Genomic DNA, 24,518 nt, shown 5'->3' with positions numbered 1-24,518 from the left:
TCTGTCTCTCTCTGTCTCTCTCTCGCTCTCTCTCTCGCTCTCTCTCTCGCTCTCTCTCTCGCTCACTCTCTCGCGCTCTCTCTTTCTCGCGCTCTCTCTCTCGCGCTCACTCTCTCTCTCTCTCTCTCTCTCTCTCTCTCTCTCTCTCTCTGCCTTACACCCTCTCTCTCTCCCTCGCTTGTAAGCCCTCTCCCTCGGATAACGGCCAGGAGCAGGAACAGTGGCCGAGTTTTATTTTATAAAGATGTTTTTGAGCAGAGTGACCTGGGTTATGATGTCTTGCATGAGGTCCTGTCTGTGGGGATCTTCAGTGACCCTGGAATATTTTTAAGTTGCCAATAAAGGGAGCAAGTGTTGGAAGAAAAAGAGAGAGAGCGTCTGACTGTCTGTCAGGCGAGGAGCATCTGTCGGGCGAGGAGCGTCTGTCTGTCTGTCGGGCGAGGAGCGTCTGTCGGGCGAGGAGCGTCTGTCGGGCGAGGAGCGTCTGTCTGTCTGTCTGACGAGGAGCGCCTGTCGGGCGAGGAGCGTCTGTCTGTCTGTCTGACGAGGAGCGTCTGTCGGGCGAGGAGCGTCAGACTGTCTGCCAGCTCTGTCGCTGACTTTGCTCTCGGACTCTCCCAGCATTGCTCATGGTCTAATGTTTAAAATTGATTTTGTGTTTGCAGAGTGAGGGCCGTCTTGCGACTGTGTCCAGCGGTGTTGCGACCACAGCTGCTCGACCAGGTGAGGATCGCTGCAGCCCGCGTGTTTCTCGCTCTGTTGGGAAGCCTTGTGCTGTTGGTGATGCTGAACTCTGGCTTTTGTTTCTAGATCACCCCCCGCATTCTAACTCCAACGCCATGTCCACCTCTCCCAAGGAATCGGGACCCGCTCACCGACCAAACAGCTTCCTGTTCCGATCATCCACTTGGAGCAACTTAAAGAGCAGCTCGGGTACGTTCCTCCTCCTCCTCCCCCCCCTCGTCCTCCTTTCTTTTTTATTTGCTTATCGGATCTGGGCGTCGCTGGCAAGGCCCAGCATTTATTGCCCATCCCTAATTGCCCTTGAGAAGGTGGTGGTGAGCCGCCTTCTTGAACCACTGCAGTCCGTGTGGTGAAGGTGCTCCCACAGTGCTTGTTAGGGAGGGAGTTCAGGATTTTGACCCAGCGACGATGAAGGAACGGCCGATATATTTCCAAGTCAGGATGGTGTGTGACTTGGAGGGGAACTTGGAGGTGGTGGTGTTCCCCTGCGCCTGCTGCCCTTGTCCTTCTAGGTGGAAGAGGTCGCGGGTTTGGGAGGTGCTGCCGAAGAAGCCTTGGCGAGTTGCTGCAGTGCATCTTGTAGATGGTGCACACTGCAGCCACGGTGCACCGGTGGTGGAGGGAGTGAATGTTTAAGGTGGTGGATGGGGGTGTCAATCAAGCGGGCTGCTTTGTCCTGGATGGTGTTGAGCTTCTTGAGTGTTGTTGGAGTTGCACTCATCCAGGCAAGTGGAGAGTATTCCATCACACTCCTGACTTGTGCCTTGTAGATGGTGGAAAGGCATTGGGGAGTCAGGAGGTGAGACACTCGCCGCAGAATACCCAGCCTCTGACCTGCTCTTGTTGCCACAGTATTTATGTGGCTGGTCCAGTTAAGTTTCTGGTCAATGGTGACCCCCAGGATGTTGATGGTGGGGGATTCGGCGATGGTAATACCGTTGAATGTCAAGGGGCGGTGTTTAGACTCTCGCTTGTTGGAGATAGTCATTGCCTGGCACTTCTGTGGCGCGAATGTTACCTGCCACTTATCGGCCCAAAACCTGAACGTCGTCCAGGTCTTGTTGCATGCGGGCACGGACTGCTTCAGTATCTGAGGAGTTGCGAATGGCGCTGAACACTGTGCAGTCATCAGCGAACATCCCCATTTCTGACCTCATCCTCCCTCCCCCCTCCCCCACCGCCTCTCTTCCTCCAAACCTTTCTTTGAAGATTCCACAGGACTGAGCCCCGGGGAGCACCGCCCGGTGTGGGACCGAGCCCCGGGGAGCACCGCACCGGTGTGGGACCGAGCCCCGGGGGAGCACCGCCCGGTGTGGGACCGGGCCCCCGGGGAGCACCGCCCGGTGTGGGACCGGGCCCCGGGGAGCACCGCCCGGTGTGGGACCGGGCCCCGGGGGAGCAGCGTCCGGTGTGGGGACCGGGCCCCGGGGGGAGCAGCGCCCGGTGTGGGACCGGGCCCCGGGGGGAGCAGCGCCCGGTGTGGGACCGGGCCCCGGGGGAGCAGCGCCCGGTGTGGGACCGGGCCCCGGGGGAGCAGCGCCCGGTGTGGGACCGGGCCCCGGGGGAGCAGCGCCCGGTGTGGGACCGGGCCCCGGGGGAGCAGCGCCCGGTGTGGGACCGGGCCCCGGGGGAGCAGCGCCCGGTGTGGGACCGGGCCCCGGGGGAGCAGCGCCCGGTGTGGGACCGGGCCCCGGGGGAGCAGCGCCCGGTGTGGGACCGGGCCCCGGGGGAGCAGCGCCCGGTGTGGGACCGGGCCCCGGGGGAGCAGCGCCCGGTGTGGGACCGGGCCCCGGGGGAGCAGCGCCCGGTGTGGGACCGGGCCCCGGGGGAGCAGCGCCCGGTGTGGGACCGGGCCCCGGGGGGAGCAGCGCCCGGTGTGGGACCGGGCCCCGGGGGAGCAGCGCCCGGTGTGGGACCGGGCCCCGGGGGAGCAGCGCCCGGTGTGGGACCGGGCCCCGGGGGAGCAGCGCCCGGTGTGGGACCGGGCCCCGGGGGAGCAGCGCCCGGTGTGGGACCGGGCCCCGGGGGAGCAGCGCCCGGTGTGGGACCGGGCCCCGGGGGAGCAGCGCCCGGTGTGGGACTGAGCCCCACAGGTGAAGGCGCTACATAAATGGACAGCACAATCTGGGATCCCGGTCAGGAAATCACAATCAGTTTAACCGGATTTCTGCTCCCTTCTGACTCGGTGTTTCTTTTCCCAGTTGTGAGTCCAGTGTCTCTGCACAGTCCCTCCTACACCTTCCCAGATGTCCCCCCGGACCCGAAGCCCACTGGGAGACAGCGGATCGCAGAGCAGGTGATGGGCGAGCAGGAACAGTTAGCACAGCTACGCAAGGTTGGTCACTCAACGGCTGCACTTCAGTCACACACGGGGCTCGCCGCTGTCCAGGAAAAACAAAAGCATTTCAGACAGGAATTGATGGGGTAGAGAGAGAGAGAGAGAGAGAGAGAGATTATTTCCGCTGGTAGGGGGAGTCTCTGACACGGGGACATTAATTTAAGATCAGAGTCGGGACATTCAGCAGTGAACTTAGGAAACACGTCTTCACACAAGGCTGGTGGAAGTGTGGAGCTCTCTCCCACACCCAGCGGTAAATGTCACCTCAATTAATCATGTTAAATCTGGCATGGGTAAATTTTGGCTAGCCAAGGGTATTAAGGGATGTGGAGCTTTACTCTGTATCTAACCCGTGCTGTACCTGCCCTGGGTGTGTTTGATGGGACAGTGTAGAGGGAGCTTTACTTTGTATCTAACCCGTGCTGTACCTGCCCTGGGAGTGTTTGATGGGACAGTGTAGAGGGAGCTTTACTCTGTATCTAACCGGTGCTGTACCTGCCCTGGGAGTGTTTGATGGGACAGTGCAGAGGGAGCTTTACTCTGTATCTAACCCGTGCTGTACCTGCCCTGGGAGTGTTTGATGGGACAGTGTAGAGGGAGCTTTACTCTGTATCTAACCCGTGCTGTACCTGCCCTGGGAGTGTTTGATGGGGCAGTGTAGAGGGAGCTTTACTCTGTATCTAACCCGTGCTGTACCTGCCCTGGGAGTGTTTGATGGGGACAGTGTAGAGGGAGCTTTACTCTGTATCTAACCCGTGCTGTACCTGCCCTGGGAGTGTTTGATGGGACAGTGTAGAGGGAGCTTTACTCTGTATCTAACCCGTGCTGTACCTGCCCTGGGAGTGTTTGATGGGACAGTGTAGAGGGAGCTTTACTCTGTATCTAACCCGTGCTGTACCTGCCCTGGGAGTGTTTGATGGGACAGTGTAGAGGGAGCTTTACTCTGTATCTAACCCGTGCTGTACCTGCCCTGGGAGTGTTTGATGGGACAGTGTAGAGGGAGCTTTACTCTGTATCTAACCCGTGCTGTACCTGCCCTGGGAGTGTTTGATGGGACAGTGTAGAGGGAGCTTTACTCTGTATCTAAGCCGTGCTGTACCTGCCCTGGGAATGTTTGATCGGACAGTGTAGAGGGAGCTTTACTCTGTATCTAAGCCGTGCTGTACCTGCATTGGGAGTGTTTGATGGGACAGTGTAGAGGGAGCTTTACTCTGTAACTAACCCGTGCTGTACCTGCCCTGGGAGTGTTTGATGGGACAGTGTAGAGGGAGCTTTACTCTGTATCTAACCCGTGCTGTACCTGCCCTGGGAGTGTTTGATGGGACAGTGTAGAGGGAGCTTTACTCTGTATCTAACCCGTGCTGTACCTGCCCTGGGAATGTTTGATGGGACAGTGTAGAGGGAGCTTTACTCTGTATCTAAGCCGTGCTGTACCTGCATTGGGAGTGTTTGATGGGACAGTGTAAGAACATAAGAACATAAGAAATAGGAGCAGGAGTAGGCCAGTCGGCCCCTCGAGCCTGCTCCGCCATTCAATAAGATCATGGCTGATCTGATCCTAACCGCCAATCTACTATCACAGAACCATTTCCTGAATCTAACAGAATTAGACACACGAAATAGGAGCAGGATCAGGCTACACGGCCCCTGGGCCCGCTCCGCTACCCACAGGGCCATGACCGATCCGAACCTAGACTCATGTCCAAATTCCTGCCCGCTCCCCGTAACCCTTAATTCCCTTTACTTCTAGGAAACTCTATTTCTGTTTTAAATTTATGTAATGATGTAGCTTCTACAGCTTTTTGGGGCAGCATATTCCATGGACCTACCACCCTCTGAGTGAAGTAGTTCCTCCTCATCTCAGTTTTGAAAGAGCAGCCCCTTATTCTAAGACTATGCCCCCTAGTTCTAGTTTCACCCATCATCGGGAACATCCTCCCCGCATCCACCCAATCCAACCCCTTCACAATCTTATATGTTTCAATAAGATCGCCTCTCATTCTTCTGAACTCCAATGAGTAGAGTCCCAATCTACTCAACCTCTCCTCATATGTCCATCCCCTCATCCCCGGGATTAACCGAGTGAACCTTCTTTGTACTGACTCGAGAGCAAGTATGTCTTTTCTTAAGTATGGACACCAAAACTGTATGCAGTATTCCAGGTGCGGTCTCACCAATACCTTGTACAACTGAAGCAATACCTCCCTATTTTTATATTCTATCCCCCTAGCAATAAAAGCCAACATTCCATTGGCCTTCTTAATCATTTGCTGCACCTGCATACTAACCTTTTGAGTTTCGTGCACCAGGACCCCCAGATCCCTTTGTACTTCAGTACTTTCCAGTTTCTTGCCATTAAGATAATAACTTGCTCTACGATTGTTCCTGCCAAAGTGCATAACCTCACACTTTTCAGTATTGTATTCCATCTGCCAAATCTCTGCCCACTTACTTAGCCTGTCTATGTCGCCTTGCAGGTTTTTTATGTCCTCCTCACTCACTACTTTCCCTCCCATCTTAGTATCATCTGCAAACTTTGATATGTTACACTCGGTCCCCTCTTCCAAATCGTTAATATAGATTGTAAAGACTTGGGGACCCAGCACTGACCCCTGCGGAACACCACTAGTTACTGATTGCCAGTCTGAGAATGAACCATTTATCCCAACTCTCTGCCTTCTGTTAGATAGCCAATCCTCTATCCATTCCAGAATATTACCCCCAATCCCGTGATTTTTTATCTTAAGCAATAATCTTTTGTGTGGCACCTTGTCAAATGCCTTTTGGAAGTCTAAATACACTACGTCCACTGGTTCCCCTTTATCCACCCTTTATGTTACTTCCTCAAAGAACTCCAGCAAATTTGTCAAACATGACTTCCCCTTCATAAAACCATGCTGACTTTGTCCGATTAAATTATGATTATCCAAATGTCCTGTTACTGTCTCCTTAATAATGGACTCCAAAATTTTACCTACCACAGATGTTAGGCTAACCGGTCTATAGTTTCCAGCCTTCTGTCTACTGCCCTTTTTAAATAAGGGTGTTACATTAGCAGTTTTCCAGTCTGCCGGAACCTTTGCTGAGTCCAGGGAGTTTTGGAAAATTATTACTAATGCATCCACAATCCCTACCGCCACTTCCCTCAAGACCCTAGGATGTAAGCCATCAGGTCCAGGTGATTTATCCGCCTTGAGTCCCATTATTTTACCGAGTACCACTTCCTTAGTGATTTTGATCGTGTTTAGCTCCTCCCCCCCCCCCCCCATAGCCCCCTGTTTGTCCAGTGTTGGGATATTCTTGGTGTCCTCTACTGTAAAGACTAATACAAAATATTCATTCAGTGTTTTTGCCATCTCCATATTTCCCACCATTAATTTCCTGGTCTCATCCTCTAAGGGACCAACATTTACTTTAGCCACCCTTTTTCTTTTTATATAACTATAAAAACTCTTACTATCTGTTTTTATGTTTTTTGTTCATTTACTTTCATAATCTATCTTCCCTTTCTTAATCAATCTTTTTGTTATTTTTTGCTGTCTTTTAAAGTTTTCCCAATCCTCTATCCTCCCACTAGATTTGGCTACCTTATATGCCCTTGTTTTTAGTCGAATACTATCCTTAATTTCTTTACTTAGCCACGGATGGCTGTCTTTTCTTTTACACCCTTTTCTTCTCAGTGGAATATATATTTTTTGGAAGTTGTAACATAACTCCTTAAATGTACACCACTGATCATGTATCGTCTTACCCTTTAATCTATTTTCCCAATCCACTCTACTCAATTCCGCTCTCATACCTTCATAGTCTCCTTTATTCAAGCTTAGCACGCTTGTTTGAGATCCAACCTTCTCACCCTCTAATTGAATATGGAATTCAACCATGTTATGGTCACTCATTCCAAGGGGATCCTTTACTAGGACATTTTTAATTAATCCTGTCTCGTTACACACGACCAGATAAGAACATAAGAACATAAGAAATAGGAGCAGGAGTAGGCCAATCGGCCCCTCGAGCCTGCTCCACCATTCAATAAGATCATGGCTGATCTGATCCTAACCTCAAATCTTCTATCACTCTGCATCCACCCGAACCCATGTGATCTCCCGGGAGAGGCGAAAAACCAGATAAAGACCCAATGGCCAATTTGGGAGAAAAAAATCTGGGAAATTCCTCTCCGACCCATCTAGGCGATCGAAATTCTTCCAGGAGATCACTCTGTCCCTATATTTTCTGCAGTACTTACCTTCTGTAAAGGCGATCTCCACCCCAGCCAGGAACAGGAATAAAACCATCTCCTGAAATCTAACAGAATTAGAACACAGTAGGAGCAGAACAAGGCTACACGGCCCCTGGGCCCGCTCCACTACCCACAGGGCCATGACCATTCCGAACCCAGACTCATGTCCAATTTCCTGCCCGCTCCCCGTAACCCTTTATTCCCTTTACTTCTAGGAAACTATCTATTTCTGTTTTAAATTTATTTAATGATGTAGCTTCCACAGCTTTCTGGGGCAGCAAATTCCACAAACCTACCACCCTCTGAGTGAAGAAGTTTCTCCTCATCTCAGTTTTGAATGAGCAGCCCCTTATTTTAAGATTATGCCCCCTAGTTCTAGTTTCACCCATCATTGGGAACATCCTCACCGCATCCACCCGATCAAGCCCCTTCACAATCTTATATGTTTCAATAAGATCGCCTCTCATTCTTCTGAACTCCAATGAGTAGAGTCCCAATCTACTCAACCTCTCCTCATATGACCACCCCCTCATCCCCGGGATTAACCGAGTGAACCTTCTTTGTACTGACTCGAGAGCAAGTATGTCTTTTCTTAAGTATGGACACCAAAACTGTATGCAGTATTCCAGGTGCGGCCTCACCAATACCTTGTACAACTGCAGCAATACCTCCCTGTTTTTATATTCCAACCCCTTAGCAATAAAAGCCAACATTCCATTGGCCTTCTTGATCACTTGCTGCACCTGCATACTAACTTTTTGAGTTTCGTGCACCAGGACCCCCAGATCCCTTTGTACTACAGTACTTTCCAGTTTCTTGCCATTAAGATAATAACTTGCTCTATGATTTTTCCTGCCAAAGTGCATAACCTCACACTTTCCAGTATTGTATTCCATCTGCCAAATCTCTGCCCACTTACTTAGCCTGTCTCTGTCCCTTTGCAGGTTTTTTATGTCCTCCTCACTCACTACTTTCCGTCCCATCTTTGTATCATCTGCAAACTTTGATATGTTACACTCGGTCCCCTCCTCCAAATCGTTAATGTAGATTGTAAAGAGTTGGGGACCCAGCACTGACCCCTGCGGAACACCACTAGTTACTGGTTGCCAATCTGAGAACGAACCATTTATCCCAACTCTCTGCTTTCTGTTAGAGAGCCAATCCTCCACCCATGCCAGAATATTACCCCCAATCCCGTGATTTTTTATCTTGAGCAATAATCTTTTGTGTGGCACCTTGTCAAATGCCTTTTGGAAGTCTAAATACACTACGTCCACTGGTTCCCCTTTATCCACCCTGTATGTTACTTCCTCAAAAAACTCAAGCAAATTTGTTAAACATGATTTCCCCTTCATGAAACCATGCTGAGTTTGCCCTATTAAATTATGTTTATCGAAATGTCCCGTTACTGTCTCCTTAATAATGGACTCTAACATTTTACCAACCACAGATGTTAGGCTAACAGGTCTATAGTTTCCAGCCTTCTGCCTACTACCCTTTTTAAATAAGGGTGTTACATTAGCAGTTTTCCAATCTGCCGGGACCTTTGCTGAGTCCAGTGAGTTTTGGAAAATTATTACCAATGCATCCACAATCCCTGCCGCTACTTCCCTCAAGACCCTGGGATGCAAGCCATCAGGTCCAGGGGATTTACCCGCCTTGAGTCCCATTATTTTACCAAGTACCACTTCCTTAGTGATTTTAATTGTATTTAGTTCCTCCCCCCCTAGAGCCCCCTGTTTGTCCAGTGTTGGGATATTCTTAGTGTCCTCTACTGTAAAGACTGATACAAAATAATTGTTCAGTGTTTTTGCCATCTCCATGTTTCCCACCATTAATTTCCCAGTCTCATCCTCTAAGGGACCAACATTTACTTTAGCCACCCTTTTTCTTTTTATATAACTATAGAAACTTTTACTGTCTGTTTTTATATTTTTTGCTAATTTACTTTCATAATCTATCTTCCCTTTCTTAATCAATCTTTTTGTTATTTTTTGCTGTCTTTTAAAGACTTCCCAATCTTCCATCCTCCCACTAGATTTGGCTACCTTATATGCCCTTGTTTTTAGTCGGATACTATCCTTAATTACTTTACTTAACCACGGATGGCTATCTTTTCTTTTACACCCTTTTTTCCTCAGTGGAATATATTTTTCTTGGAAGTTGTAAAATAACTCCTTAAATGTACACCACTGGTCATGTACCGTCTTACCCTTTAATCTATTTTCCCAGTCCACTCTAATTAATTCCGCTCTCATACCTTCATAGTCTCCTTTATTCAAGCTCAGCACGCTTGTTTGAGATCCAACCTTCTCACCCTCTAATTGAATATGGAACTCAACCATGTTATGGTCACTCATTCCAAGGGGATCCTTTACTAGGACATTTTTAATTAATCCTGTCTCATTACACAGGACCAAATCTAAGGTTGCTTGCCCCCTGGTCGGTTCAGTTACATACTGCTCAAGAAACCCATCCCTAATACACTCAATGAACTCTTCCTCAAGGCTGCTCTGCCCAATTTGATTTGTCCAGTTAATATGATAATTAAAATCCCCCATAATTATAGCTGTTCCCTTATTACAAGCCTCAACTATTTCCTGATTAATACTCCGTCCAACAGAGTTGCAACTGTTCGGAGGCCTATAGACTACACCCACTAGTGTTTTTTTCCCCTTATTATTCCTTACCTCCACCCAAACTGTTTCACTATCCTGCTCCTTTGACCCAATATCATTTCTCTTTATTATAGTGATTCCTTCCTTTATTAACATAGCCACCCCACCTCCTCTCCCTTCCTGCCTGTCCTTCCTGATTGTTAAATAACCTGGTATGTTTAATTCCCAGTCATGGTCACCCTGCAGCCATGTTTCTGTAATGGCCACAAGATCATACCCATATGTCATTATTTGTGCCGTTAACTCATTCATTTTGTTACGTATGCTACGTGCATTCAGATAAACAACTTTCAAATATGTTTTGTAACACTTAGTTCCTGTTTTTTCCCTTTTTAGTACTTTACTTTTTACTCCATACCTTCTGTCCCTTCCTGACACATTCTGTTTTTTAATTCCCCCACTGCTACCTAATCTATGACCTTCTCTGTTGTCATTTCTATGATTTGCTCTCTAGAAACCTCCCCCCCACTAATTAGTTTAAAGCCCTCTCTACAGCCCTAGTTATATGATTCGCCAGGTCTCTAGTCCCAGCACTGGCCAAGTGGAGTCCGTCCCAACAGAACAGCTCCCTCCTGTCCCAGTACTGGTGCCAGTGTCCCAAGAAGCAAAACCCATTTCTCCCACACCAGTCTTTGAGCCACGCATTTAACTCTTTAATTTTATTTATCCTAGCCAAATTCGCTCGTGGCTCAGGTAATAACCCAGAGATTATTACCCTTGAGGTTCTGTTTTTTAATTTGACCCCTAGCTGCTCATACTCCTTTAACAGAACCGTCTTCCTTGTCCTATCTACGTCGTTTGTACCAACATGGACCACGACAACTGGATCCTCCCCCTCCCACTCCAAGTTTCTTTCCAGCCCAGAAGAGATGTCCTTAACCCTGGCACCGGGCAGGCAACACAGCCTTCGGGACTCCCGCTCTTGACTGCAGAGAACCCTATCTATCCCCCTAATGATACTATCCCCTACCACTACAACATTTCTTTTTACTCCCTCCACTTGAATGGCCCCCTGTACCACGGTGCTGTGGCCAGGTTGCTCATCCTCCCTGCAGTCCCCGCTCCCGCCCTCACAGGGAGTAAGAACGGGGGAATATATAATGGGAAATAAGGAAATGGCAGATCAACTAAATGCATACTTTGGGTCAGTCTTTACGAAGGAAGACACAAAAAACCTCCCTGGGATATCGGGAAAAATAGGGACATTGGCAAAGGAGGAACTGACGCAAATCAATATCTCTAAGGATATGGTGTTAAGGAAGCTAAAGGGATTGAAGGTGGACAAATCCCCAGGGCCTGATAACATGCATCCTAGGGTACTGAAGGAGGTGGCCCTAGAGATAGCGGATGCACTAAGGATGATTTTTCAGAATTCATTAGACTCGGGAACAGTGCCGATGGATTGGAGGGTAGCTAACGTTACCCCACTATTCAAAAAGGGGGGTAGGGAAAAAGCAGGTAATTACAGACCTGTAAGCCTTACATCAGTTGTGGGCAAAATGCTGGAGTCCATCATTAAGGATGAAATAGCGGAGCACTTAGCAAATGGGGACAGGATAGGACAGAGTCAACATGGATTTACAAAGGGTAAATCGTGCTTGACTAATCTATTGGAATTTTTTGAGGGAGTAACTGGTAGAATAGATGGGGGAGAGCCAGTAGATGTGGTGTACCTGGACTTCCAAAAGGCCTTCGATAAGGTCCCACATAAAAGATTAGCATGGAAAATTGAGGCTCATGGGATAAAGGGGAAAGTTTTGGCGTGGATAGGGAACTGGCTGTCAGATAGAAAACAGAGAGTTGGAATAAACGGCTCATTTTCTGAATGGCAGGCAGTAACAAGTGGGGTACCACAGGGATCTGTCCTGGGCCCCCAGCTGTTCACAATTTACATTAATGACCTGGATCAGGGAGTCGGATGCAGCATTTCCAAATTTGCAGACGACACTAAACTAGGAGGGGGGGTGGGCTCAGAGGAAGAGACCAGGAAGCTCCAGAGCGATTTGGACAGACTGGGCGATTGGGCGGATAAATGGCAGATGCACTATAATGTGGACAAGTGCGAAGTTATCCACCTTGGGTGCAGGAACGGGAGGGCAAATTATTATTTAAATGGCAATAGATTGGGAGAGGGGGAAGTACAGAGAGACCTGGGTGTTCTTGTACACCAGTCACTGAAGGCGAGCATGCAGGTGCAACAGGCGGTCAAGAAGGCAAACGGTATGCTGGCCTTCATAGCAAAAGGGTTAGAATACAGGAACAGGGACACCTTGCTGCAGCTGTACAGGGCACTGGTGAGACCACACCTCGAGTACTGTGTACAGTTTTGGTCGCCTCATCTGAGGAAGGATGTTCTTGCCATGGAGGGGGTGCAGCGGCGATTCACCAGGCTGATACCAGGAATGGCGGGAATGACCTATGAGGAGAGACTATGTAGTTTAGGGATGTACACACTGGAGTTTAGAAGATTGAGAGGGGACCTCATAGAAGTGTATAAAATTCTGACAGGTCTAGACAGACTGGATGCAGAAGGAATGTTTCCCTTGGCGGGTGAGAACAGAACTAGAGGACATAATTTAAGGATAAGGGCTAAACCATTTAGGACAGAGATGAGGGGGAATTTCTTCACTCAGAGAGTGGTGAACCTGTGGAACTCATTGCCACAGAGGGCAGTGTACGCCAGCTCATTAAATATATTTAAGAGGGAATTAGATATATTTCTACGGGCAAAAGGGGTTAAGGGTTACGGAGAGAAGGCGGGGACGGGATACTGAATTAAAGGATCAGCCATGATCTCATCGAATGGCGGAGCAGGCACGAAGGGCCGAATGGCCTACTCCTGCTCCTATCTTCTATGTATCTATGTAAGAACCTCGATCCTGCTGGACAAGAACAAGGGCTGCATCTCCTTCAACACTACATCCTGGATCCCTGTACCTTCCTCACTCGTAGTCACACCGTCCTGTCCCTGACCACGGACTACATCTGCAGTAATTAACTTCATAGGTGTGACCATCTCCTGAAACATAGAGTCCAGGAACTTCTCCCCCTCCCTGATGTGTCGCAGTGTCCGAAGCTCGGTCTCAAGCTCCATAACATGGAACTTGAGTTCCTCTAGCAGCAAACACTTGTCGCAGATGCAGATCTAAGGTTGCTTGCCCCCTGGTCGGTTCAGTTACATACTGCTCAAGAAACCCATCCCTAATACACTCAATGAACTCATCCTCAAGGCTGCCCTGCCCAATTTGATTTGTCCAATTAATATGATAGTTAAAATCCCCCATAATTATAGATGTTCCCTTATTACAAGCCTCAACAAATTCCTGATTGATACTCCGTCCAACAGAGTTGCCACTGTTCGGAGGCCTATAGACTACGCCCACTAGTGTTTTTTTCCCCTTATTATTCCTTACCTCCACCCAAACTGTTTCACTATCCTGCTCCTTTGACCCAATATCATTTCTCTTTATTATAGTGATTCCTTCTTTTATTAACATAGCCACCCCACCCCCCCTTCCTTCCTGCCTGTCCTTCCTGATCGTTAAATAACCTGGTATGTTTAATTCCCAGGCATTGTCACCCTGCAGCCATGTTTCTGTAATGGCCACAAGATCATACCCATATGTAGTTATTTGTGCCATTAACTCGTCTATTTTGTTACGAATGCTACGTGCATTCAGATAGAGAACTTTCAAATATGTTTTGTGACACTTAGTTCCTGCTTTTGCCCTTTTTATTACTTTACCTTTTACTCCATACCTTCTGCCCCTTCCTGACACGCTCTGGTTTTTAATTTCCCCACTGCTACCTAAGTCTATGACCTTCTCTGTTGTCATTTTTATTATTTGCTCTCTAGGAACCTCCCCCCCACTAGTTAGTTTAAAGCCCTCTCTACAGCCCTAGTTATATGATCTGCCAGGACTGTAGCCCCAGCACTGGCCAAGTGAAGCCCGTCCCAACGGAACAGCTCCCTCCTGCCCCAGTACTGGTGCCAGTATCCCAGGAAGCAAAACCCATTTCTCCCACACCAGTCTTTGAGCCACGCATTTAACTCTCTAATTTTATTTGGCCTAGCAAAATTCGCTCATGGCTCAGGTAATAATCCAGAGATTATTATCCTTGAGGTTCTGTTTTTTAATTTGACCCCTAGCTGCTCATACTCCTTTAACAGAACCGGCTTCCTAGTCCTATCTACGTCGTTGGTACCAACATGGACCACGACAACTGGATCCACCCCCTCCCACTGCAAGTTTCTTTCCAGCCCAGAGGAGATGTCCTTAACCCTGGCACCGGGTAGGCAACACAGCCTTCGGGACTCTCGCTCTCGGCTGCAGAGAACTCTATCTATCCCCCTAATAATACTATCCCCTACCACTACAACATTTCTATTTACTCCCCCCTCTTGAATGGCCCCCCATTCCACAGTGCTGTGGCCAGGTTGCTCATCCTCCCTGCAGTCCCTGCTCCTGTCCCCACAGGGAGTAAGAACCTCGAACCTGTTGGACAAGAGCAAGGGCTGCGGCTCCTCCAGCTCGACCTCCTGGATCCCCGTACCTGCCTCACTCGTAGTCACACCATCCTGTCCCTGACCATGGGCTACATCTGAATTAATTAACTTCATAGGTGTGACCACCTCCTGATACACAGAGTCCAGGTACTTCTCCCCCTCCCTGATGTGTCGCAGTGTCTGAAGCTCAGACTCCAGCTCATCAACACGGAGCTGGAGATCCTGTAGCAGCAGACACTTGTCACAGACGTAATCACCCTGAGTCTCAATGGGGTTCACCGGCTCCCACATCTCGCAACAGTAACACATCACCTGCTCCATTCTATGTAATTAATTAAATTTTTTATTGTTAGTTATGGACACCCTCTGCCCGATTTTAGATGCTAGTATCCCCTTTAATTAATTGGATTTAAATTAAATCAATCCCTCTAATTACACCAGTTAAATGGTTTACCAACAGTCACTCTGCACCAGAAAGGCCTTATTAACTACAACCCACAGAGTTAAAGTTTGAAAAGAGCACCTAACACCCCACTTACCCTAACTCACACTTACCCAAACTCACAGCACTCTCTGCTGACTCGCACTCAGTGCTTGCTCACACTAGCACTGGTCTTTTTATACTGTTTGTTTGTTTACAGCCAAATGAGTCACCCCTGCTGATTGGTTAGAAAACTGGTTTCCACTGCCTGCTGTGCCTATTTACTCCTACTGCAGTGTAACCTTGTTTTACTCTTCTTAAACCAACAGAATCCCAAATACTTAACTTTTCCCCTTTACTTAAACTGCTTAAGTAATCTTATCAAGAATGATTTAAAGAGAAATAACAATTAAAGAACTCTCTCACTTACCCAAACTCACAGCACTCTCTGCTGACTCGCAGGGAGCTTTAATCTGTATCTAACCCGTGCTGTACCTGCCCTGGGAGTGTTTGATGGGATGGTGTAGAGGGAGCTTTACTCTGTATCTAACCCATGCTGTACCTGCCCTGGGAGTGTTTGATGGGACAGTGTAGAGGGAGCTTTACTCTGTATCTAACCCGTGCTGTACCTGCCCTGGGAGTGTTTGATGGGACAGTGTAGAGGGAGCTTTACTCTGTATCTAACCCGTGCTGTACCTGCCCTGGGAGTGTTTGATGGGACAGTGTAGAGGGAGCTTTACTCTGTATCTAACCCGTGCTGTACCTGCCCTGGGAGCGTTGGATGGGACAGTGTCGAGGGAGCTTTACTCTGTATCTAACCCGTGCTGTACCTGCCCTGGGAGTGTTTGATGGGACAGTGTAGAGGGAGCTTTACTCTGTATCTAACCCGTGCTGTACCTGCCCTGGGAGTGTTTGATGGGACAGTGTAGAGGGAGCTTTACTCTGTATCTAACCCGTGCTGTACCTGCCCTGGGAGTGTTTAATGGGACAGTGTAGAGGGAGCTTTACTCTGTATCTAACCCGTGCTGTACCTGCCCTGGGAGTGTTTGATGGGACAGTGTAGAGGGAGCTTTACTCTGTATCTAACCTGTGCTGTACCTGCCCTGGGAGTGTTTAATGGGACAGTGTAGAGGGAGCTTTACTCTGTATCTAACCCGTGCTGTACCTGCCCTGGGAGTGTTTGATGGGACAGTGTAGAGGGAGCTTTACTCTGTATCTAACCTGTGATTGGTGTTTTTTGCTGACAGAGCATTGAGTCACGGTTAAACCGCGTATTGCCGGAGGATTTGGGAGAGTCGTTGACCAATGGTGTGATGCTCTGTCAGTTGGTGAACCACATCCGCCCGAGATCCATTTCCATCATTCACATCCCCTCCCCCGCTGTGGTAAGTGTCGGTGACTCGCTGCGGCCCAGGACCACCCCTGCTCAGCCCCCTGAGGGAGGGGGCACGGAGTGAGGGGACGGGAGAGCAGGGGGCGGGTGGGGGAGGAGGGTGTTAGGGAGGGTGAGGGGGAGGAGGGGGCAGTGAGTAAGGAGATGGGGGAAGGGGGGAGGAGGGGATGACGGGGGGAGGGGGTGACTGGGGTGGGAGAGGAGTGGGTTGGGGGAGATGGGGAGGTTACCGGGTGTGGGGGAGGTTACCGGGTGTGGGGGAGGGAGTGTGGAGGAGGAGGGGGTGGGGTGAGAGGGGGAGGTGGGGGAAGGAGGGGGTCAGGGAGGGAGTGAGTGGGCCAGGAGGGGGTCAGGGAGAGGGGGTGACCGGGGGTGGGGGGAGGAGTGGGTGACTGGGGTTGGGGGAGGAGTGGGTGACTGGGGTTGGGGGAGGAGGGGGGGGTGACTGGGGTGGGAGAGGAGGGGGTGGGGTGAGAGGGGGAGGTGACCGGGGAGGAGGGGTGACCAGGATTGGGGGGGGGGGGGTGGTGTGAGAGGGGGAGGTGACCGGGGAGGAGGGGGTGACCGGGGAGGAGGGGGTGGGGTGAGAGGGGGAGGTGACCGGGGGGGAGGGGGGTGACCGGGGGTGGGGGGGAGGAGGGGGTGACTGGGGTTGGGGGAGGAGGGGGTGGGGTGAGAGGGGGAGGTGACCGGGGAGGAGGGGTGACCGGGGTTGTGTGTGGCCCTCCCGGGGGTCCGGCCGCTGCGCGATATGTTCGGTTTGCTCTGATTTCTCTCTCCCTCTCCCCCTCCCTCAGCCCAAACTCAGCCTGGCGAAGAGCCGGAGGAACGTGGAGAGCTTCCTCGAAGCCTGTCGGAAAATTGGAGTCTCCCAGGTACTGGGGTTCTGCTCTCCGTGTCGGGGGTGGGGGGGTGGGGCGTTCGGGGGTACAGATTGCTGCGTCCTGGCCAAACACATCTAGCCCGCCCCCCGGGGAGCGATTCCCGAGTGTGTGGGGGGGGTACCCGGGTCACATCCTCGAGCGTGGAGGGTCTACACTGCGAATCGGCCCCTGTTTCTAATATTCCCCGTGTGTGTCCCCCCCTGTGTGGGGCTCCTCCTCACGGTGATTCCCCTCTGGCTCCATACTGAGGCTGCGGGGGGGGCGGACTTCCCCCTCCCCCGGGGAGCCCTGGACCCTCGCCCGCTGGAGGACCAGCCGGGCACTGCCCCCCGCTGACCATCGGGCGGGTGCTGGGCTCCGATCCCCCTCGTGAGCCGGGCAGATCCCAAGTCGGGGGTCAGAGGGGAGGACGTTTAAACCCCGGGGTGTTGTGTGTAAATGATTGTACTGGGACATGGCGGCGAGCGGTCAGATAACGTTCCCCGGCTCGAGCCTTGTCCTGGGTGTTTGATGCCTCCGGGTTTCTCGGGTCTGTGTGACGTGCTTTGAACAGCATTTCTGTGACTCTCTCGATTCCTAACCTTTGTCCTCTCTGTTGTCCCTCCCTTTCCCCTTTCCTCTTGCCTCGCTGACCCTCCACACAGCTCGATCTCTGCTTGCCGTCCGACATTCTCCTGGGCAAAGTGCGCAGGCTGCGAAGGACAGTGGATGTCTTGCCGGAGTGTGCCGAGATGGCCCCGGGCGACCTCGCCCAACAGCTTGCTGGCTTCTCTGCATTTTACGTCTTCCTCATGCTGCTGCTTTACATGGTGTACTGTCACGTGCCGACGTTCTAGCGACACATTGTAACCCCCGCCTCGCACTCGCCGCTACGCTGCCAGGGAACTGTGACTACCACCATCGTGAGAGGCTCCGACCCCAGGGGAGGAGTCGCAGCTCGCAGGGTTCCGGGTGTAGCTTTAAGACCCCTTCTTCGTACGTGTTCCCCTCCGCGCACAGACACATTCACACGCAGACAGACACAGGCAAGCACGCAAACGGACAGACAGACACGCTCGCACGTGGAGACACGTGCATGCAGACAGACATGCATGTACACATGCAGACACCGACACGCGCATGCACAGACATGCATGTACACATGCAGACACAGACACGCATGCAGACAGACATGCATGTACACATGCAGACACAGACGCGCATTCAGACAGACGGACAGACACGCGCATTCGGACAGACGCGCATGCAGACAGGCATCTACACATGCAGACAGGCAGGTGCATTCAGACAGACAGACACGCATTCAGACAGACAGACGCACCTGCAGACAGACATGCATGTACACATGCAGACACAGACACGCGCATGCAGACAGACAGACAAACATGCACGCACACGGCTGACGGACAGACTTGCACACATGCAGACAGACGCCTGTCTCTGGCACCGAGCCGTAGACGCACACCCACATCCGTGTTCTGCACAGTCGGGGTGTTGCTCATCCGCTGATATCGGTGCTGCCCCCTCTCTCGCCGAGGATAGCGTTCCACGGGCTGTGACTGCTCCCCAGTCCCTCGCCCCGGGGCGGGGGGACTAATCTAGATACATCAGCCCACAGGGCGAGTGTGGAGAGATGGTGGGCTGTGACAGGCATCACACTGAGCGTGTTGTTGCGCTGGTCTGACGGCCCCCTCCCCCTCTGTCTGCCCGTACTCTCGCCTGCCAGCCCTGGATGACCTTCGCTCCTGATCCTTCCGGGGTTTACCTTTTATGCGGCGGATGTTTTTAACGAAATGTCTCCTGTGTAGTTTGGGTGACAGCTGCTGCTTTGTGTTAAACTCCTGCTCCCAGTGCGATTGGGCAGGGGTGATGAAAATTCTGGTACTAAATGAAGTGAATGTGGGGGTATCACAGCGTGAGGGGGGCGACTCCCAGTTCAATATTCGCTCGTCCTGGTCAATGAAGAATTGTAAAAAAAAAAAAAATCCAGATTTCAGTGACTTTCGCCACAATGCTTTATAAATATTGTCCTCTGTAATTTATATTGTCCTGTTTCTCGTGCTCGGTGATGCAGTTGGTATCCAACCCCATGAATTGTAAAAAGAAAAACTGTAAATATTTTCAGCTGTTTGAATGTTTTTGAGACGTTTTAAGTCCGGGGTGCGACCGCCCGCTCCATCTTGGTCGAGCGTTGTGGCGGGCTGACCCCCTGGTGTCGCCCACCTTGCGCCGGAGGCATTGCCGCCACTGACCGGGCGCCTGGTCAAGGGCGGGAAGTCTCCGGCTGTGCCCCGCAGACCCCCCCCCTAGTCCGTCCGTTGGGAGAGCACAGCCGCCGGTGGAGGGAGCGGGCGGGCGAGCAACGCCCACAATTAAAACCCAACCCTTGCAGTCGGAGGTCGTTGGGAGACCCATCGACCCCCTGCGGTACCAAAACACTTCGATATATCGTGCCTTAGAATAAAAATAATGCTGCACACACAGAGCCCACGTCCGAATCTGTGAAGGGAAACGGACACTTTGGGGGTTTAAGCCCTCGTTAGGACTGGGACTCTGCTTTTGTGTCGTCACCTCCTGTACTGTTCCTCGTCTTTGATCCGTTTCATTTTTTAAATTATTTGTTTTTGTCTGTGGAAACATTCTGAGTTTGTGCTCCTAGAATGATTTATTTATGATATTGTCGTCCGATCTGTCTCTGTTCTGTAACGCTCTGCCTTTCGATAGAGTACGTGTAAAATATATCGGGTCTGGCACTGAATGCCGCCCACACCAGTACATCTGACTCGAGAGTCCTGATATCCTCTTCTCCTTCGGCACCGTTCCACTCCACCCTCTGAACTGCTCCCGTCCAATTGGAAGCAGCCAGTTAAATAGGTCGGGGAGCAACCGGTCAGTTCACCCGCTCGCTGACCCCGTGACCTGGTCTGATCATAAGAACATCAGATTCTGAGGGGGATTGACAGGGTCGATGCTGAGAGGATGTTTTCCCCCTGGCTGGGGAGTCTAGAACCAGGGGTCACAGTCTCAGGATAAGGGGTCGGCCATTCAGGACTGAGACGAGGAGGAATTTCTTCACTCAGAGGGCGGTGAATCTTTGTAGTTCTCTGCCCCAGAGGGCTGTGGAGGCTCAGTCGTTGAGTATATTCAAGACAGAGATCGATAGATTTTTGGACTCTCGGGGAATCGAGGGATATGGGGATCGGGCGGGAGAGTGGAGTTGAGGTCGAAGATCAGCCATGATCTTATTGAATGGCGGAGCAGGCTCGAGGGGTCGTGTGGCCGACTCCTGCTCCTAATTCTTATGGACTCTACCCACCCATTTAATCTCCTCCCACAGCCCATGGACACTCTCCCCTATCACTGACTCTACCCACCCATTTAATCTCCTCCCACAGCCCGTGTACACTCTCCCCTATCACAGACTCTACCCACCCATTTAATCTCCTCCCACAGCCCATGTACACTCTCCCCTATCACAGACTCTACCCACCCATTTAATCTCCTCCCACAGCCCATGGACACTCTCCCCTATCACAGACTTTACCCACCCACTTAATCTCCTCCCACAGCCCATGGACACTCTCCCCTATCACTGACTCTACCCACCCATTTAATCTCCTCCCACAGCCCATGGACACTCTCCCCTATCACTGACTCTACCCACCCATTTAATCTCCTCCCACAGCCCATGGACACTCTCCCCTATCACTGACTCTACCCACCCATTTAATCTCCTCCCACAGCCCATGGACACTCTCCCCTATCACTGACTCTACCCACCCATTTAATCTCCTCCCACAGCCCATGTACACTCTCCCCTATCACTGACTCTACCCACCCATTTAATCTCCTCCCACAGCCCATGGACACTCTCCCCTATCACTGACTCTACCCACCCATTTAATCTCCTCCCACAGCCCATGTACACTCTCCCCTATCACAGACTCTACCCACCCATTTAATCTCCTCCCACAACCCATGGACACTCTCCCCTATCACAGACTCTACCCACCCATTTAATCTCCTCCCACAACCCATGGACACTCTCCCCTATCACAGACTCTACCCTCCCATTTAATCTCCTCCCACATCCCATGGACACTCTCCCCTATCACAGACTCTACCCTCCCATTTAATCTCCTCCCACAGCCCATGTACACTCTCCCCTATCACAGACTCTACCCACCCATTTAATCTCCTCCCACAGCCCATGGACACTCTCCCCTATCACAGACTCTACCCACCCATTTAATCTCCTCCCACAGCCCATGGACACTCTCCCCTATCACAGACTCTACCCACCCATTTAATCTCCTCCCACATCCCATGGACACTCTCCCCTATCACAGACTCTACCCTCCCATTTAATCTCCTCCCACAGCCCATGGACACTCTCCCCTATCACGGACTCTACCCACCCATTTAATCTCCTCCCACAGCCCATGGACACTCTCCCCTATCACAGACTCTACCCACCCATTTAATCTCCTCCCACAACCCATGGACACTCTCCCCTATCACAGACTCTACCCACCCATTTAATCTCCTCCCACAGCCCATGGACACTCTCCCCTATCACTGACTCTACCCACCCATTTAATCTCCTCCCACAGCCCATGGACACTCTCCCCTATCACAGACTCTACCCACCCATTTAATCTCCTCCCACAGCCCATGGACACTCTCCCCTATCACAGACTCTACCCACCCATTTAATCTCCTCCCACAGCCTATGGACACTCTCCCCTATCACTGACTCTACCCACCCATTTAATCTCCTCCCACAGCCCATGGACACTCTCCCCTATCACAGACTCTACCCACCCATTTAATCTCCTCCCACAGCCCATGGACACTCTCCCTTATCACAGACTCTACCCACCCATTCAATCTCCTCCCACAGCCCATGGACACTCTCCCCCAGCACTGACTCTACCCACCCATTTAATCTCCTCCCACAGCCCATGGACACTCTCCCCCAGCACTGACTCTACCCACCCATTTAATCTCCTCCCACAGCCCATGGACACTCTCCCCTATCACAGACTCTACCCACCCATTTAATCTCCTCCCACAGCCCACGTACACTCTCCCCTATCACAGACTCTACCCACCCATTTAATCTCCTCCCACAGCCCATGGACACTCTCCCCTATCACAGACTCTACCCACCCATTCAATCTCCTCCCACAGCCCATGGACACTCTCCCCTATCACAGACTCTACCCACCCATTTAATCTCCTCCCACAGCCCATGTACACTCTCCCCTATCACAGACTCTACCCACCCATTTAATCTCCTCCCACAGCCCATGTACACTCTCCCCTATCACAGACTCTACCCACCCATTTAATCTCCTCCCACAGCCCATGTACACTCTCCCCTATCACAGACTCTACCCACCCATTTAATCTCCTCCCACAGCCCATGTACACTCTCCCCTATCACTGACTCTACCCACCCATTTAATCTCCTCCCACAGCCCATGGACACTCTCCCCTATCACAGACTCTACCCACCCATTTAATCTCCTCCCACAGCCCATGGACACTCTCCCCTATCACAGACTCTACCCACCCATTTAATCTCCTCCCACAGCCCATGGACACTCTCCCCTATCACAGACTCTACCCACCCATTCAATCTCCTCCCACAGCCCATGTACACGCTCCCCTATCACAGACTCTACCCACCCATTTAATCTCCTCCCACAGCCCATGGACACTCTCCCCTATCACAGACTCTAACCACCCATTTAATCTCCTCCCACAGCCCATGGACACTCTCCCCTATCACTGACTCTACCCACCCATTTAATCTCCTCCCACAGCCCATGGACACTCTCCCCTATCACGGACTCTACCCACCCATTTAATCTCCTCCCACAGCCCATGTACACTCTCTCCCATCACGGACTCTACCCACCCATTTAATCTTCTCCCACAGCCCATGGACACTCTCCCCGATCATGGACTCTATCGATCCATTGCATCCTGATTGAAAGTTCTGTATGAATACTCACTGATCCCCAAAGTGAATCCTCCCATCTCCAACCCCATCACTACAGGAACCATTGTGTCCTGGGGAGTATTTGATGTCCTGAACCAATTGTCCACGTTCTGATTGAAGGCGTGATGAGAGGCCGGAGCCTCGGGGAATGTTTCGAGGGGGGAGAGAGTCCGAGGAGATTGGTGTGGAATCCCCTCCCGGTGCACGCTCAACACAGACCAGGCCTCTTCCCTTCCCCTGCCCACCCACCCCCTGTTCAGAGCTTGGGAATACCGAAAGGTGTGGGGGGTGGGATTGTGGGTGCGGGAGACGAGCTGTAAGTCAACAATGACAGAGAGTTGGTTTCTGGAGTGTCTGAAAGTGGTTCCTCGACAGTGTTGACATGCTATTTGGCCACGGTGGTCTTCACCTTGCCCTCGCCCAGTAACCACACACAAACACGCAGTTAGGAAGGCAAATGGTATGTTGGCCTTCATAGCGAGAGGATTCGAGTACAGGGGCAAGGATGTCTTGCTGCAGTTGTTCAGGGCCTTGGTGAGACCACACCTTGAGTATTGTGTGCAGTTTTGGTCGCCTTATCTGAGGAAGGATGTTCTTGCCATGGAGGGAGTGCAGCGAAGATTCACCAGACTGATACCTGGGATGGCAGGAATGACGTATGAGGAGAGATTGGGTCGATTGGGCTTATACTCGCTGGAGTTTAGAAGAATGAGAGGGGATCTCATTGAAACCTATAAAATTCTAACAGGACTGGACAGACTAGATGCAGGAAGGATGTTCCCGATGGCGGGGGAGTCCAGAACCAGGGGTCACAGTCTAAGGATAAGGGGTAAGCCATTTAGGACAGAGTTGAGGAGGAATTTCTTCACCCAGAGAGTGGTGAACCTGTGGAATTCTCTACCACAGAAGGCAGTAGAGGTCAATTCATTAAATATATTCAAGAAGGAGTTGGATATATTTCGTAAGGCTAAAGGGATCAAGGGGTATGGGGAGAAGGCAGGGACAGGGTATTGAATTTGGATGATCAGCCATGATCTCATTGAATGGCGGAGCAGGCTCGAGGGGCCGAATGGCCTACTCCTGCTCCTATCTTCTATGTTTCTATGACAGGGCTAGACAGACAGACTGGATGGAGGGAGGATGTTTCCCCTGGCTGGGGGCTCTCGAACGAGGGGTCACAGTCTCAGGATACGGGGTAGGACATTTAGGACTGAGATGAGAAATGTCTTCACTCAGAGGGTGGTGAACCTGTGGAATTCTCTACCACAGAAGGCTGTGGCGGCCAAGTCACTGAATATATTTA

The 24,518-nt window shown here is 51.2% G+C and overlaps 1 protein-coding gene across 1 annotated transcript in view; it reads left to right on the top strand.

Moving 5' to 3' along the window:
- The window catches only part of LOC147091136 (leucine-rich repeat and calponin homology domain-containing protein 4-like), a 126,988-nt gene extending 107,008 nt beyond the window's left edge, over positions 1-19,980 (top strand). Inside the window, exons 18-23 of the mRNA XM_085977170.1 lie at positions 666-723; positions 811-933; positions 2,946-3,079; positions 16,176-16,313; positions 17,119-17,196; positions 17,850-19,980. Of these exons, the coding sequence (XP_085833296.1) occupies positions 666-723; positions 811-933; positions 2,946-3,079; positions 16,176-16,313; positions 17,119-17,196; positions 17,850-18,041 (723 nt within the window). The 3' untranslated portion in view covers positions 18,042-19,980. The remainder of the gene's footprint in view (positions 1-665; positions 724-810; positions 934-2,945; positions 3,080-16,175; positions 16,314-17,118; positions 17,197-17,849) is intronic.
- The last annotated feature ends 4,538 nt before the right edge of the window (positions 19,981-24,518 follow it).

The sequence above is a fragment of the Somniosus microcephalus genome, unplaced genomic scaffold, assembly GCF_052327205.1.
Source record: "Somniosus microcephalus isolate GS21.2 unplaced genomic scaffold, FLI_Smic_1.0 unresolved_chr4, whole genome shotgun sequence".
NCBI lineage: Eukaryota > Metazoa > Chordata > Chondrichthyes > Squaliformes > Somniosidae > Somniosus > Somniosus microcephalus.
This window is presented reverse-complemented; position numbering and strand designations above follow the sequence as displayed.